General features: G+C 39.8%; 1 protein-coding gene across 5 annotated transcripts in view; it reads left to right on the top strand.

The window, feature by feature from the left end:
- Positions 1–11,950, top strand: part of LRBA (LPS responsive beige-like anchor protein) — a 730,232-nt gene extending 718,282 nt beyond the window's left edge. For all 5 annotated transcript variants that reach the window (XM_060147738.1, XM_060147737.1, XM_060147734.1 and 2 more), the window contains 3 exons: positions 2,419–2,615; positions 5,795–5,946; positions 10,504–11,950. In XM_060147738.1, the coding sequence (XP_060003721.1) occupies positions 2,419–2,615; positions 5,795–5,946; positions 10,504–10,594 (440 nt within the window). In that variant the 3' untranslated portion in view covers positions 10,595–11,950. The remainder of the gene's footprint in view (positions 1–2,418; positions 2,616–5,794; positions 5,947–10,503) is intronic.
- Positions 11,951–12,836: the final 886 nt, after the last annotated feature.

Raw genomic sequence — 12,836 nt, 5'->3', positions numbered from 1 at the left:
AGTTCATTGCTTATTCAGCTGTAATAGTCTATTCATCTCTCTGTCTCTCTGCCCTGAACTGAGCTCTGAACACAAAAAAGTACCGTAATCACATATCTCCTAGGCTTATCTGAGGGAGAAGCGTAGAGTTTTTGAGTCACCTTATCTGTGTCTTGAACTATGATACTTTGTATAGCTAACGAGACTTATTAATGAGTCAAATGTTGGTGTTTACAAATTTAGTTGGTCAAAACGATGAAATAGTAACAATGATAGCAAGAATTCTATAACTACTGGATTTTTTCCCCTTATACCCAATGATTTCATTTATCCTGAGCTAACATGAGTTCCCGGATTGTACGTGATCCAAATTGGACATGTAAAATGAACCTATCATATTACAGGCTGTCCTCACTTTGCATGGTGGCACAGCACCATAAAAATGACCATGCAAGATGAAACCATGCAAAGATATTAAAAATCAATAATTTCAATGGGAAATATTATGAAAAATAATGGGAAATTTTATGATTGTTCCATGGCCTTTACAAATTTTTATCAAAACAGTAAAAATTCTCTTGTTCACTTTTATACATATATGCATACATACGCATATGTATGGACATGAAAAAAATAGTAAAACTCACATTTAGTACACTAATTTAAAACATTAGAGACATTAAGAATGAAAGTATTTTAGGTTCTTTGTGAAAAAATACATCGAGAGTACATGGAAAGTGCTCGCCCCCTTCTCTCCGTGTAACTTAAGATAAGGAGTGAGAATCGTCTCTGTGCCTTGACCAGTTGTCAAACTCCTTCCTAAGTTTGGATCAGCTTCCAACATTTTATCTTCTGTGCTTTCAATGTCATGAAATATCTCCTAGGTTTCCTTTAATGTGGAGATTTTTGCTGACGTCACTTCTGGGACATCCTCATGTTTGTAACAGCACTTTCCTAAGTTTTACAGGACTTATGTCAGTAAGATCACCTTCACTCACTTCCTCTGGCTGCATCTGTAGTGATGCCAACACTCCCACGGTCAGCTCTATCTTCTGTAACTCCGTTTGTGTTGGCTTCCAGTTTTACTTTCAGCTTTGTCACTTCTCATTTCCTTACTTCAGATCCATCTGTGTTGGCCACTACCCTCTTTTGATTATCCATTTTTGTAAAATGTCCTACAGTTCCATCCCTGGGAGACAAGGAGGCAACACAACTACAGAGTTTGCTGTCTGTGCATGAGCTGAGTCACAGACGTGCAGTGACCATTCACTAACAGACTTCGAAAGAAGTGATGGGGCTGGTCACCCATCGTGATGCACACCTGTTATTTATAGTGATTTGTGGACTGACAAGCTGACCATGAAGTGTGTACCTTATGCAGTTCCTGTGATAACTGAAATCTGAACTGTGGCATTGAGGGACTGGGGTCATTTAGAGTGACAACTGAAATTCATGCATGCTGGAACTGTGCAGAGCAAAGACTGCCTTATATATTTATGTCGAGAACACTAAAAACCTATCAACTCCCTGAGTGGTCAAGAGAAAGACGAGAGACACGTTTTAATGGTCATGTGGGGAACACGTGATGATTCCATGTAGCCACGAGAAATTTAACCCAGAGAGGAGTAGGGCATATAGTCTAATTACCCCATTTGTCCGACTCAGACATTTCTGAGAACTTACTCATCACACAAGCAGTTTTGGTTACCTGCTCCTCTTTTGCTTTTCATGTAGCAGGCACTCAGTAAAGATGCAGTTTCTCCATCTTCCTCAAGCATCTCAGCCTGGAGGTCAGCCCGGAGAGTGGGGAGTGGTGGATGCAAGCTGCTTGGTTTCGGGGACAGCAGGGGGGCAGACTTGTTTGCCAAGGAGAAGTGGCAGAAGGATCTCTGTATGAATTTCCCTGGGCGCTGGGGTGTGAGGAGGTGGACCACCAGGCACCTTCTTTCATCGCGAAGTAGCAAGCAGTGGGAGGGAAGATGTTTTAGGCCTTCAGAAGTTGCCTTAATGAGTTCTCACCACACAGGCCCCAATGCTGCTACCATCGGGACCCTGTGTGCCTTACAGCAGCCGATGTTTAACTGAGGCCCAGCCTTCCTGGAAGCTCTTTTAGGATTTGTCATTTGTCCTGTTCCTTTCTGAATTCCTCCAGCTCTTATCATCCCTTGGCATAATGAATTTCATAAAGTAACTTCCTGTCTCTTGAGAAGTGAACTGGAACATGCATGACTCGGCTTCCTTCTTTCCCAAGTGGAAGGTGAGATTTAGCCAGCATGCAGATTTTACAAAATAACATATCTAAGATATAATTTTTTAAGGCTTTCTACAACTGTGATATGGTACTGGCAGCCTGTTTCAACGGTGCTCAAGATTCAGGTCACATTTGTCTGTTCTTATTCAGAAACTTCATTTTGGCTTTTGTTTCTCCTGTTTTCTCAGAAGGACCATGTCTCATACATTCCATGAATGGAGACTTGTTAAGGACTTTGGAGGGTCCTGAAAACTGCCTGAAACCAAAACTCATGCAGGCTTCCAGAGAGGGTCACTGTGTCATATTCTATGAAAATGGCTTCTTCTGTACATTCAGTGTGAATGGAAAACTCCAGGCCACCGTGGAAACAGATGATAACATAAGGGTAAGTATACCTTACAGACTTTTCAGCATTCTGTGTTTTTACCTCAAAGTGTAAAGGTGAGTGAGGAGGGAGAGGGTTCTCAATTCAGTAAATGGCTCTCTTCTCTCTCCCATTCTGTGAGTTTTCTTCAGTGCATTTTGACCACCTCTGCCACGAAGGCTGCATACAGAGATGCTCACACTCTGCTTTTATTTTTCCCTCCCTTCATTTAAACCAAGTACACGTTAGAGGATTTTCCTTTCCTCTTTTCTTTACGATAATAATGTTGATAATCTGTCACTTTGAGTTGCGATTATTTTGTCAGCTACACTAATAAATCTGTAAAGTAATTTGAAATCCCTTGCTGGCTAAAACAATTTCTGTGGTACTTCAGTTAGTACCAAAGGCTCTGGGAAGTTCCTCAAGGCAGCAGTCGGAGGCTTTCTGCACTGTTCGTACACACATGCTTTTCCCCTCTGCCCTATGGCCGTTGTTTTTTTCCCTCTGTAATATTTCCCACTGGATTTTAGGCTTAAACAATCCATCGCCTTTTCCCCAGCACGCCTGCACTTTATCATACTAACTTGTAAGTGGCAACTGTGTGATTAAAGTGAGCTTGCCTAAAATGAGCACTGCCCGTGCCCGGCTCCAGAGACCCACACTTTCACAGCTAACTGCCTTGGGAAGGGTGGAAGGAAATCACAGGCTTGGACTAAGAGACATCACAGAACAAAAATCTCCACCTCCATCCTGCAGTCTGAGCCTGTATAAGGAAAGGAGACCATGGAAACAAATTAGTCATTAGCTCAGACCAGAAATGAAGTTTCTTTGAAAGAGCAACAAGAACCCTGCAGGCAGGTGGCCTGGGGAACCTCTGCACTAATCAAGGCCTCCCACCTGTTTTTATTTAGATGCCAGATTGTGCAGTGGCATTTGGTTAACGTATCAGAGCACATCAACTAGGCAATGTTTAGATGTCTTAATGAATAACTTAAATTTAAGTGGGCAGCCTGTACAGAGCAGCAAAGTTATGTTATCCTAAACAAAGGATCACCCCCCATTTCACCCATAGGAACTCATTTATTTTGTTTTCCTGGGGAAGCTGTGTCTTAGGATATGATTGTCGCCAGCAGACTGCTGTGGCCTGCTGGTACCTCCTGGAAACTGGTGCAACTACGGTGTTGTCCGAGCAACTACGGTGTTGTCCGAGCACTCAGGAGTCCAGGGGCTGAGATTCACACGTCCCCAGGGCCCTCCTAAAATCTCTAGTCTCAACCCAACCTGGACTGAGACTGGAGGAGGCGTATGAGAATTGAGAACTACGTGAATGCTGGTTTGGGTGGGAGATAGGGTGCTATTCAGGAAATGCTACCCTGGCTGTTATTCTCAGGGAAATTTGACAAGTCCCTCATGAGAAAGGCCAACAAAATATTTTTTAACCTTGGCAGGCACCTGGTTTAATAAAATGTTTTAGGTGCTGATACATGTATAGTCCTAAAAGTCCAGGTTTTATTTATTTCAACACAGAGCTAGGAGTAGGGATTCTTTAGGACAAAGAGTTAAAGATTAATGGTTTTAATTTATGTTTTAATATAGCACTTATCCAGTAAAAAGCCTCACGTATAAAACTCAAGTGAACCACAACCGTAAGGTTAATGGATTTTCATCAGCTGAATTTTATAAGTGTAGCAAATAATTATTTGTTGTAGTCTTCATTTCATTTCCCAGATAAGCCCCTAGAGATTGACGTTTGTGAAATGAATGGGGGAAAAGGATATTGGTTTTCACTTATATTGAAAAATCTTACTATGGGTATTTGGTTAAAATTTAGAGAATGCTTCTTGAATGAAAGTGTCTTCCACCCACAGGTTTTGATTTCTTAGGTGTATTTTTGTGTTCTTGCGAATAAGCTGTATTTAAGAGACCTCTGAAAGTTCGCATTTACTTGAATGTGAATTGAATGGCTATGAAACATTTCTATAATTACAAAAAAAATTTTTTGTCAAAGGGTAAAGACTTAAGGCAACTATGCTAAAACTCTGAGTACAGAACAGTCTAAATATATTTTTCAGAAGGTAGATAGTTTCTTTCTGGCCTACTAGTACAATCTGGATTCCCACATTCACTGTATCCAGGTGGACAGAAGATTACAGGTATTTGCAATAACTTTTAGAACTCTCAATGTCACCCAGCTAAAGAAAGGAAATGTGTATGTTAATAAGCCGGGAAAAGGAGGTTTGGAGGGAAGGGGGCAGGAGGAGAGGAAGGGGCAGTAGGATCTGCTCCTCAAGTAAGGAGGGACCTTTTATATCAGGAGCTGGCATACTTTCTCTGTTAAAAAAAAAAAAAAAAAAGTAGCCAGAAATGAATGGATGTGCCTTTGTTCCAATAACGCTTACTTATGAGCGCTGAAATTTGGAATTCATATAATTTTCACGTGTCATGAAATATTCTTTTGATTCTTTTTTTCAACCATGAAAAAAATGTAAAAAGTCATAAAAGAAAAAAAAGAAAGTGGCCTGCCTTTGGTAGGTTTGACAGGACTGAAGAGCAAATTACGTGTTTGTCCTCTGAGTTCAGCACTGGCAGGAAGCAGTCAGTCCTGGGGCAAGAAGAAAATGCTTAAACTGGGTTTAATCACCCTGGGAGTCACAGTTCCCTACCAAGTTGTCTTCCCACCTGCTGTAAACTTCCAGCAGGCCTAGTGAAGGTGCTCAAGCTGTAGGTGGTCTCCTGTGGGGCTGAGCCCCACAGGCAGCAGTGTTTTATCAGGGATATGAGGTCAGCTAGCACTGTCTGCCCAGCCTCGGTACAAAACAGGCTTAGCATGACCACAGTGCAATGGAGAGATGCCAGGAAGCGCTTCGTTTTACAGTACTGGTCCCCGTCCACAACACGGACCATTTAACTAGTAGTCATAGAATTGGAAGAGTTAGCCACCTCATCCTTAAAAAGCAAAAATTAAAAACAAAAAAACTCAAAACTCCAGCATTGCCTAACTTTGCCCATTTGACTTTTGAAAAATAGCAAAAGTCTTCTATGACTCATGATTTCCTGAAAACTCCTCAGGAACACATACACACTCTGTCCCTTTGTGGCTCCAGTAGCCGGCTGGAATCACGTCGAATTAATCAGAGATGCGGTGAGGGCCCAAGTTTTCCGAGAGCCGTGTCTCTACTGAATGTTGCTGTGTCTCACAGGCTATCCAGCTGAGCCGGGATGGGCAGTACCTGCTCACCGGAGGAGACAACGGTGTGGTCATGGTCTGGCAGGTGTCTGACCTCAAGCAGCTCTTCGCCTATCCAGGCTGCGACGCCGGGATCCGGGCCATGGCACTGTCTTACGACCAGAGGTAACACTGGAATAGTGGTCTATACTGGTGGCATTAAAAACCGGCAAGGGAATGTATGTAGTAACTGGGCTGATGGCTGGGCTGGGCTGTGAGGGTCACCTGTTCAATCAAAAAAGCTGATGGATATTGGGGTTTCCAAGGTACTTTTTAAAAAGCATGGTTTTGTTTGATGGCATTGCCAATCTTGGACAAAGGCTGAATTCTCTAGGAATAGACAGGATTTAAGTAACAGAGGCTCCAATTATATTGCTGTAAAGCTTTTTATGTTAAAGTACCTTTTTTCTTAAACAAAATTTCATGTGAAATGCCTGTCTGTCTGTCCATAATGATTCCATTGAGAAATCTGGCTTATTTACTAAAACCTCCATTTTAGGGAGATAATCTTTACCTGGCATCTTATTTCTTTTTAATACACAGTCTTTCATTTTAGTTCTTAACTTCTTTTACTGTGATAACATATACATAAAATTTACCATTTAAACCTTCTTTTGGGGTGCATAATTCAGTGGTATTAAGTATATTCACATTGTTGTACAACTATTACCGCTATTCATTTCCAGAACTTTTTCATCATTCCATCTCATAGTGTCCTTTGATGTGCAAAAGCCTTTAATTTTGATGAAGTCTCATTTATTTTTTTCTGTTGTTGCCTGTGCTTTCGGTGTTATATCCAAGAAATCATTGCAAAATTCAGTGTCATGAAGTGCTTCCTCTATATTTTCTCCTAAGAATTTTATAGTTTTAACCCATATTTAGTTTTTGATGCATTTTGAATTAATGTTTGTTTATATATGATGGTCATAAGGGTCCAACTTCATTCTTTTGCATGTGAATATCAGTTTTCTCAGCACTATTTGTTGAAAAAGACTGTTCCTATATATGAGAGATTATTTCTGGATTGTCTGTTTTATTCTGTTGGTCTATATGTCTCTCTCTAAGCCAGTGCCACACTGTTTTGATTACTGTAGCTTTACAGTAAGTTTAGAAATCAGAAAGTATGAGACATCCAATTTTGTTTTTCTTTTTTGAGATTGTTTTGGCTATTCAGGCTCCCTTGAGATTCCATGTGAATTTTAAGATGTTTTTTTTTTTCCTATTTTTGCAAAAAACATTGAGATTCTGATAAGAACTAGGTTGAATCTGTAGACAGCTTTGGCTAATACTGTCGTCTTAACAATATTAAGTGTTCCGATCCATGAACACAGGATATCTTTCCATTTATTTATGTTGTCTTTAATTTCTTTCAGCAATATTTTCTGGTTTTCAACATACAGGCCTTTTGCCCCCTTGGTTAAATTTATTCGTTGAGCATTTTATTTTTTTGTTGTCATTGTTGTTGCTGTGATGGAATTGTTCACTGCTTGTATGTAGAAACACAACATTTTTTGTATTGTTGATTTTGTATCCTGCAACTTTGCTAATATAAGTTCATCAGTTCTAACAGTTTTTTTGTGTGTGGAATCTTTAGGATTTGCTACATAAAGATCATGTCACTTGCAATAGAGGTAATTTTACTTCTTTCTTTCCAATTTAGATTCCTTTTATTTCTTTTCCTTGCCTAACTGCCCTGGCTAGGGCTTTTCGTACTATATTGACTAGAAGTGGTGAAAACAGGTATCCTCGTCTTGTTCCCAGTAAGAGGGGGAAAGCTTTCAGTATTCACCATTGAATGTGATGTTAGCTGGGAATTTTTCATAAATGCCCTTTATATCGCATTGAGGTACTTTCCATCTATTCATAGTTTCAGTGTTTTTATCATGAAAGGATGATGAATTTAGTCAAATGCCTTCTCTCATATGGGTTTCTTTTGTTGTTGTTAATTGTTGATGTGATATATTACAATTGATTTTTGAATGTTAAACCATCCTTATATTCCAAGAATAAATCCCACTTGGTCATGGTGTATATAATCTTCTTAATATGCTACTGAATTTGGTTTGCTAGTATTTGTTAAAGATTTTTGTATCAGTAATCATAAGGGATATGGTCTGTGATTTCTTTTCTTGTAATGTCTGTTTCACTTTGGTGTCAGGGTGTGTTGGCCTCATTGAACAACTTAAGAAATGTTCTCTTTAGTTTTTTAGAGGCATTTGAGTTGGTGTTAATCCTTCTTTAAATCTTTGACAGAATTCACCAGTGAAGCTCTCTGGTCCAGGGCTTTTCTTATTGAGAGGTTTTTGATTACTGATTCAGTCTCATTACTAGTTATAAGTCTATTCAGATTTTCTGTTTCTCCATGATGAAATTTTGGAATAATGTGTGTTTCTAAGAATTTTTCCATTTCATCTAGGTTATCACAATTGTTGGCATACAGATGTTCCTAGTATTCTCTGATAATCCTCTTTTTATTTCTATAAAATTGGTAGCAATGTCTCCACTTTATGATTTTAGTAATTTGAGTCCTTTTTTTTTAGTCTAACTAAAAGTTTGTCAATTTTGTTGCCCTTTTCAAAGACGCAACTTTTTTTTTTTTTCTTTTTGCTGTACGCGGGCCTCTCACCACTGTGGCCTCTCCCGTTGCGGAGCACAGGCTCCGGACGCGCAGGCCCAGTGGCCATGGCTCACGGGCCCAGCCGCTCTGCAGCATGCAGGATCTTCCCGGACCGGGGCACGAACCTGCGTCCCCTGCATCGGCAGGCGGACTCCCAACCACTGTGCCACCAGGGAAGCCCCAAAGACTCAACTTTTGACTTTGTTGATTTTTCTGTTTTTCTATCCCCTATTTCCATTCTAATCTTTATTGTTTCATTCCTTCTGTTACCTTTGGGTTTAGTTTGCAGCTTTTTCTTGTTCTTTAATGTGTAGAATTAGGTTACTGATTGAGATTTTAAGTATCTGTTTACAGCTCTGAATTTCCCTTTTAGCACTGGTTTTGCTGCATCCTGTAAGTTTTGGCTTGTTGTTTTGTATTCATTTGTCTTGGTATTGTCTAATTTCCCTGAGATTTTTTTCTTTGACCCATTGGTCAGTTTCCACAAACTGATGAATTTTCTAGTTTTCCTTCTGTTATTGATGTCTAGTTTAATTCTGCTGTGATTAGAAAAAATACTGTGTGTGATTGATTTCAATCTTTTTAAAGTGTATTGGGACTTGTGGCCTAATGTATGGTTTATCTTGGAGAATGTTCCATGTGCATTCTGCTGTTGTTGGGTGAATGTTTATATATGCGTTACATCCAGTTGGTTTTTAGTATTGTTCAGATCCTCCATTTCCGTATCTTCTTTCTGGTTGTTCTACCCATTATTGAAAGTGGGGTATTGACGTCTCCAACCATTATTGCAGAACTGTTCGTTTTTCTCTTCAATTCTGTCAGCGTTGGTTCCATATATCTTGGGGGGTGCTGATTGGTTCATATAGGTTTGTAACTGCTATATACTCTTGATGAATTGACCCTTTTATCATTGCTATATAGTGTCCTTGTCTCTTGTAACATTTTGACTTAGAACTTATTTTATCTGATATTAGTATAGCCACCTCAGCTTTCTTTTCATTATTATTTGCATGGAATATCTTTTTCCATCCTTTCACTTTCAACCTGTTTGTTTAGATCCCAGTGAGTCTCTGGTAGACAGCACATAGTTTGATCATGTTTTTAATTCATTTTGCCAGTCTCTCCGCCTTTTGATTGGAGAGTTTAATCACCTTACACGTAATTACTGATAGGGAAAGACTTGCTTTTGCCATTTTACTGTTTGCTTTCTACATGTCTCAGTGCTTTTTTGTCCCTCATATCCTCATTACTGCCTTCTTCTGTGTTTAGCTGATTTTCTTGTTGTGACACATTTTAGTTCCTAATTTTGATATGAGGTACTACTAAGGATACTAAGTATGACATCAAAGGACTCTCCTAAGCAAACCATACAGAGAGAGGTCTAAGACAATAAATAGGCTTCTGCCTCCTGGAGAGGCTCCTCTGAACCGCCTGTCTTACTGCTTCATCTCTTTCCCTGCACCACCAGCTCAGGGACAGGGGAAGCAAACAGCAACTCCTGTCTATAGTGATCATGGCAGTGAGTCGCTGTGTTGGGAGGACAAAGCCCCTCTACCCTTAACACTATGGGACACAGGATATTCTTCTGCAGGGTGGTCAGCACTCTGATTTCTTACTCTTCATTCCTTCTGTATGTGTCACATACCTCTGTCAGTCACTTGATTGTATGCTGCTTCCTCCACCAGCAATTACTTTGAGATTATGATTCTTTCTTTTGCTTCCAATACCTAATATAAAAAGTTTACCTGCCCAGCCTCTCCGCCTTAGAAATTATCTAGTCTGTTCAGGTTTTTGTGACTCATCTTGCACAAACTAGCTGTACTTTCAATATAAAGGCAAGCTGTGAATTGGATCCATGTGGAGTGTCTGAGCTTACTCAGGACTGCATTTTAGTCATCAAGAAAACATACCGTAAATCTCACAAATTGTAGGTCTGGCTGTATTTACCTTGTGTATTTGGGGAGGGCATCTTCTGTATTTACCTTGTGGATTTGGGGAGGGCAGTTCTTTCTTTAGTAACAAAGCCTAGGTTTGTAAACCCCTCCTTCTCTCTCTGCTTCTCCCAGGTGCATCATTTCTGGCATGGCCTCAGGAAGCATTGTTCTGTTCTACAATGACTTTAACCGGTGGCATCATGAATACCAAACCCGCTACTGATTGATTGACAGTGACAGCTGGGCTTCAGCCTTGCCCCCCAGCCTGGGCACAGGAAGCGCCCTCAGCATCTTTCTCTTAGAAACAGCAATCACATCTGAATGTAACTTAAATTTGCTCTAAGAAGCAAAATATTTTTTAAAGTTAATTGCTATTTTTGTAGACTTTGCTTGACTTTTTTGGGGGGAATAGCAAAGCAGAAAACTGGCTGCTGGGTTCTGTAGTTTAAAAAAAAAAATCTATATTTTTAGTCATAATGAGAAGTCTATTTTCACCAATTATGGAAATAATAAGTATACAGTGGAGCAAGTAAACCCACTTATGCTAGTTATATTATGGAAAAACACTTCCCGTTTATCTGTAATCTTGAGAAATGTATGATTTTAACAATAAGGAATGGGTTATAATACTGGGATGAGGGAATTTTATTTACGCTGTACTTTGGGTCCTGTATTTTTCCAAACAAACAACTGTGCTTCTTCAGCACTGAAATTTCTGGGATTTAAATAGCAATGTTTAAATTACAGTAAATGTAATTTAAAACATCTCAGTGAATTATTTCTATCAATATTATTCTTCGAGCATGTTTTAGGCCTAGAAAATTATGGTTCGGGGGAGGGTATTTTATTTTATTGTGTGGTTATCATAAAGGATCTAATGGTATCGCAAGTGTGAAATATTTACAATGTTTTCCTGATCTGTCCTCTTCTTAGCACACCCAAGTGAAATGATGATGGAAATGCTCTTGGGCTCACAACCTCTGTTTTTCTTTTAAAGTAAATGCAAGTACCAGAGCTCACTCCCCGAGGGCTGACTGTGCTCACACACCGAGGCAGAGCCGTTGTCGGGGCTCCCCCCACCTCCCCACCTCCCCACCCCAACCCTGGGCCGAGGAACAGAGGCTACTGGGTGCTGTGTGAAGCAACCCTCGTTTTACCTTCTGTTTGTTGTTAAACAATCTTCATCTTCCTTTTGATTAGCAATTTGTACTACAAAAATGTCATTTTGGTGTTGTAGAATTCTACTTTTCTAGCAGATTGCTGTGTGGAATTCTGTGAAAAATATTTGAGAAAAGGTCTGTATTGCATAAATAAATTCTTTGTAAGTTGTGAACTCTGCATTGAAACTGACATTCCATCTCTATTTCTCTTGCAACTTACTTACCTAAAAGGGGTCGCCTCTTTTCTCCTACACATTCAGCTCTTCTCTAAAAGCAAAGATTTTAGGAATGGAACAACGCAGTTGTTTGTTTGCCAGAAAAATTAAATAAAATGGTATTTGTTTTGTTGGTAATAATCTTTTTCACTCCTCCTTTAGAAACAATGATGATAATATAGTTATTGCAAGCAAAATGTCAAACCCTGGTTCAGTCATAGTTTTTGAACAATAACCGATAGGTGAGCAATTCTCTTGAATGAAAACAGGAAAATGGGCATTACGGAAATGAGAACATGAGACCTTTATCTAACAAACAAACGACCAAAGGAACTTTATACACTGTTCTGTCTAAAATCCACTGTTGTTGTTTTATAACCCATTAACAAAACAATAGATGGTAAAATGTGGGAGAGGGGAAGTACATCTTAGAGTCAAAGACATACCCAAGTTACTGGTACATGAATATCCTCACTGGTACTAACCTGTGATATCACACTTCGGGAACTTTGGGGAAAGTGGTAGAAGAAAACTAGGAATATCTAAGTCATATGCCAGGCATATGCTACTTCAACTACCTATTTCAGCAAGCCTGAAGCAAAGTTCATGAAGCAGCTTCCTCTTGGAGCCCAAGAAGAAAATCGGTGCCTGTACCGCCTTTATTGTTTACAACTGTGGAAAATCCACTGAAACTTAATACCTTACAACTGGCATCAACACACAACTACAGCCAGCCCCCCACATCCGTGGCTTCCACCAACCATGGACGTAGAACCTGCGGCTGCCGAGGGCTGACTGTATCTACTCATAAAATGACTCCTGCTGGCATCAACACAGGACTTCTTAGGGGTAGACTCTGTTTAGTACCGTATATGTTAGGGTTTACTCAACATTCACTTATTTTATCCAATTTTCACTCCTTTAAAAAAAACTACTTCAAATAAATATAAACCGATTAGGGAAAAAAGTCAAAACTGAGGTGGCTTGGGGTGAAACGGGATGACCTACAACAGCCAGGAACCACGGCGGCACATTCAGTAGGTGGTGCGGCTGAGAGTGCAGAGTGTTAAAATGCACTGCCTCGGGAAAG

This window comes from Lagenorhynchus albirostris, chromosome 4 (assembly GCF_949774975.1).
Source record: "Lagenorhynchus albirostris chromosome 4, mLagAlb1.1, whole genome shotgun sequence".
In the NCBI taxonomy this organism is placed as follows: domain Eukaryota; kingdom Metazoa; phylum Chordata; class Mammalia; order Artiodactyla; family Delphinidae; genus Lagenorhynchus; species Lagenorhynchus albirostris.
The sequence above is the reverse complement of the archived record's forward strand: the minus strand, read 5'-3'. Positions and strand labels throughout refer to the sequence as shown.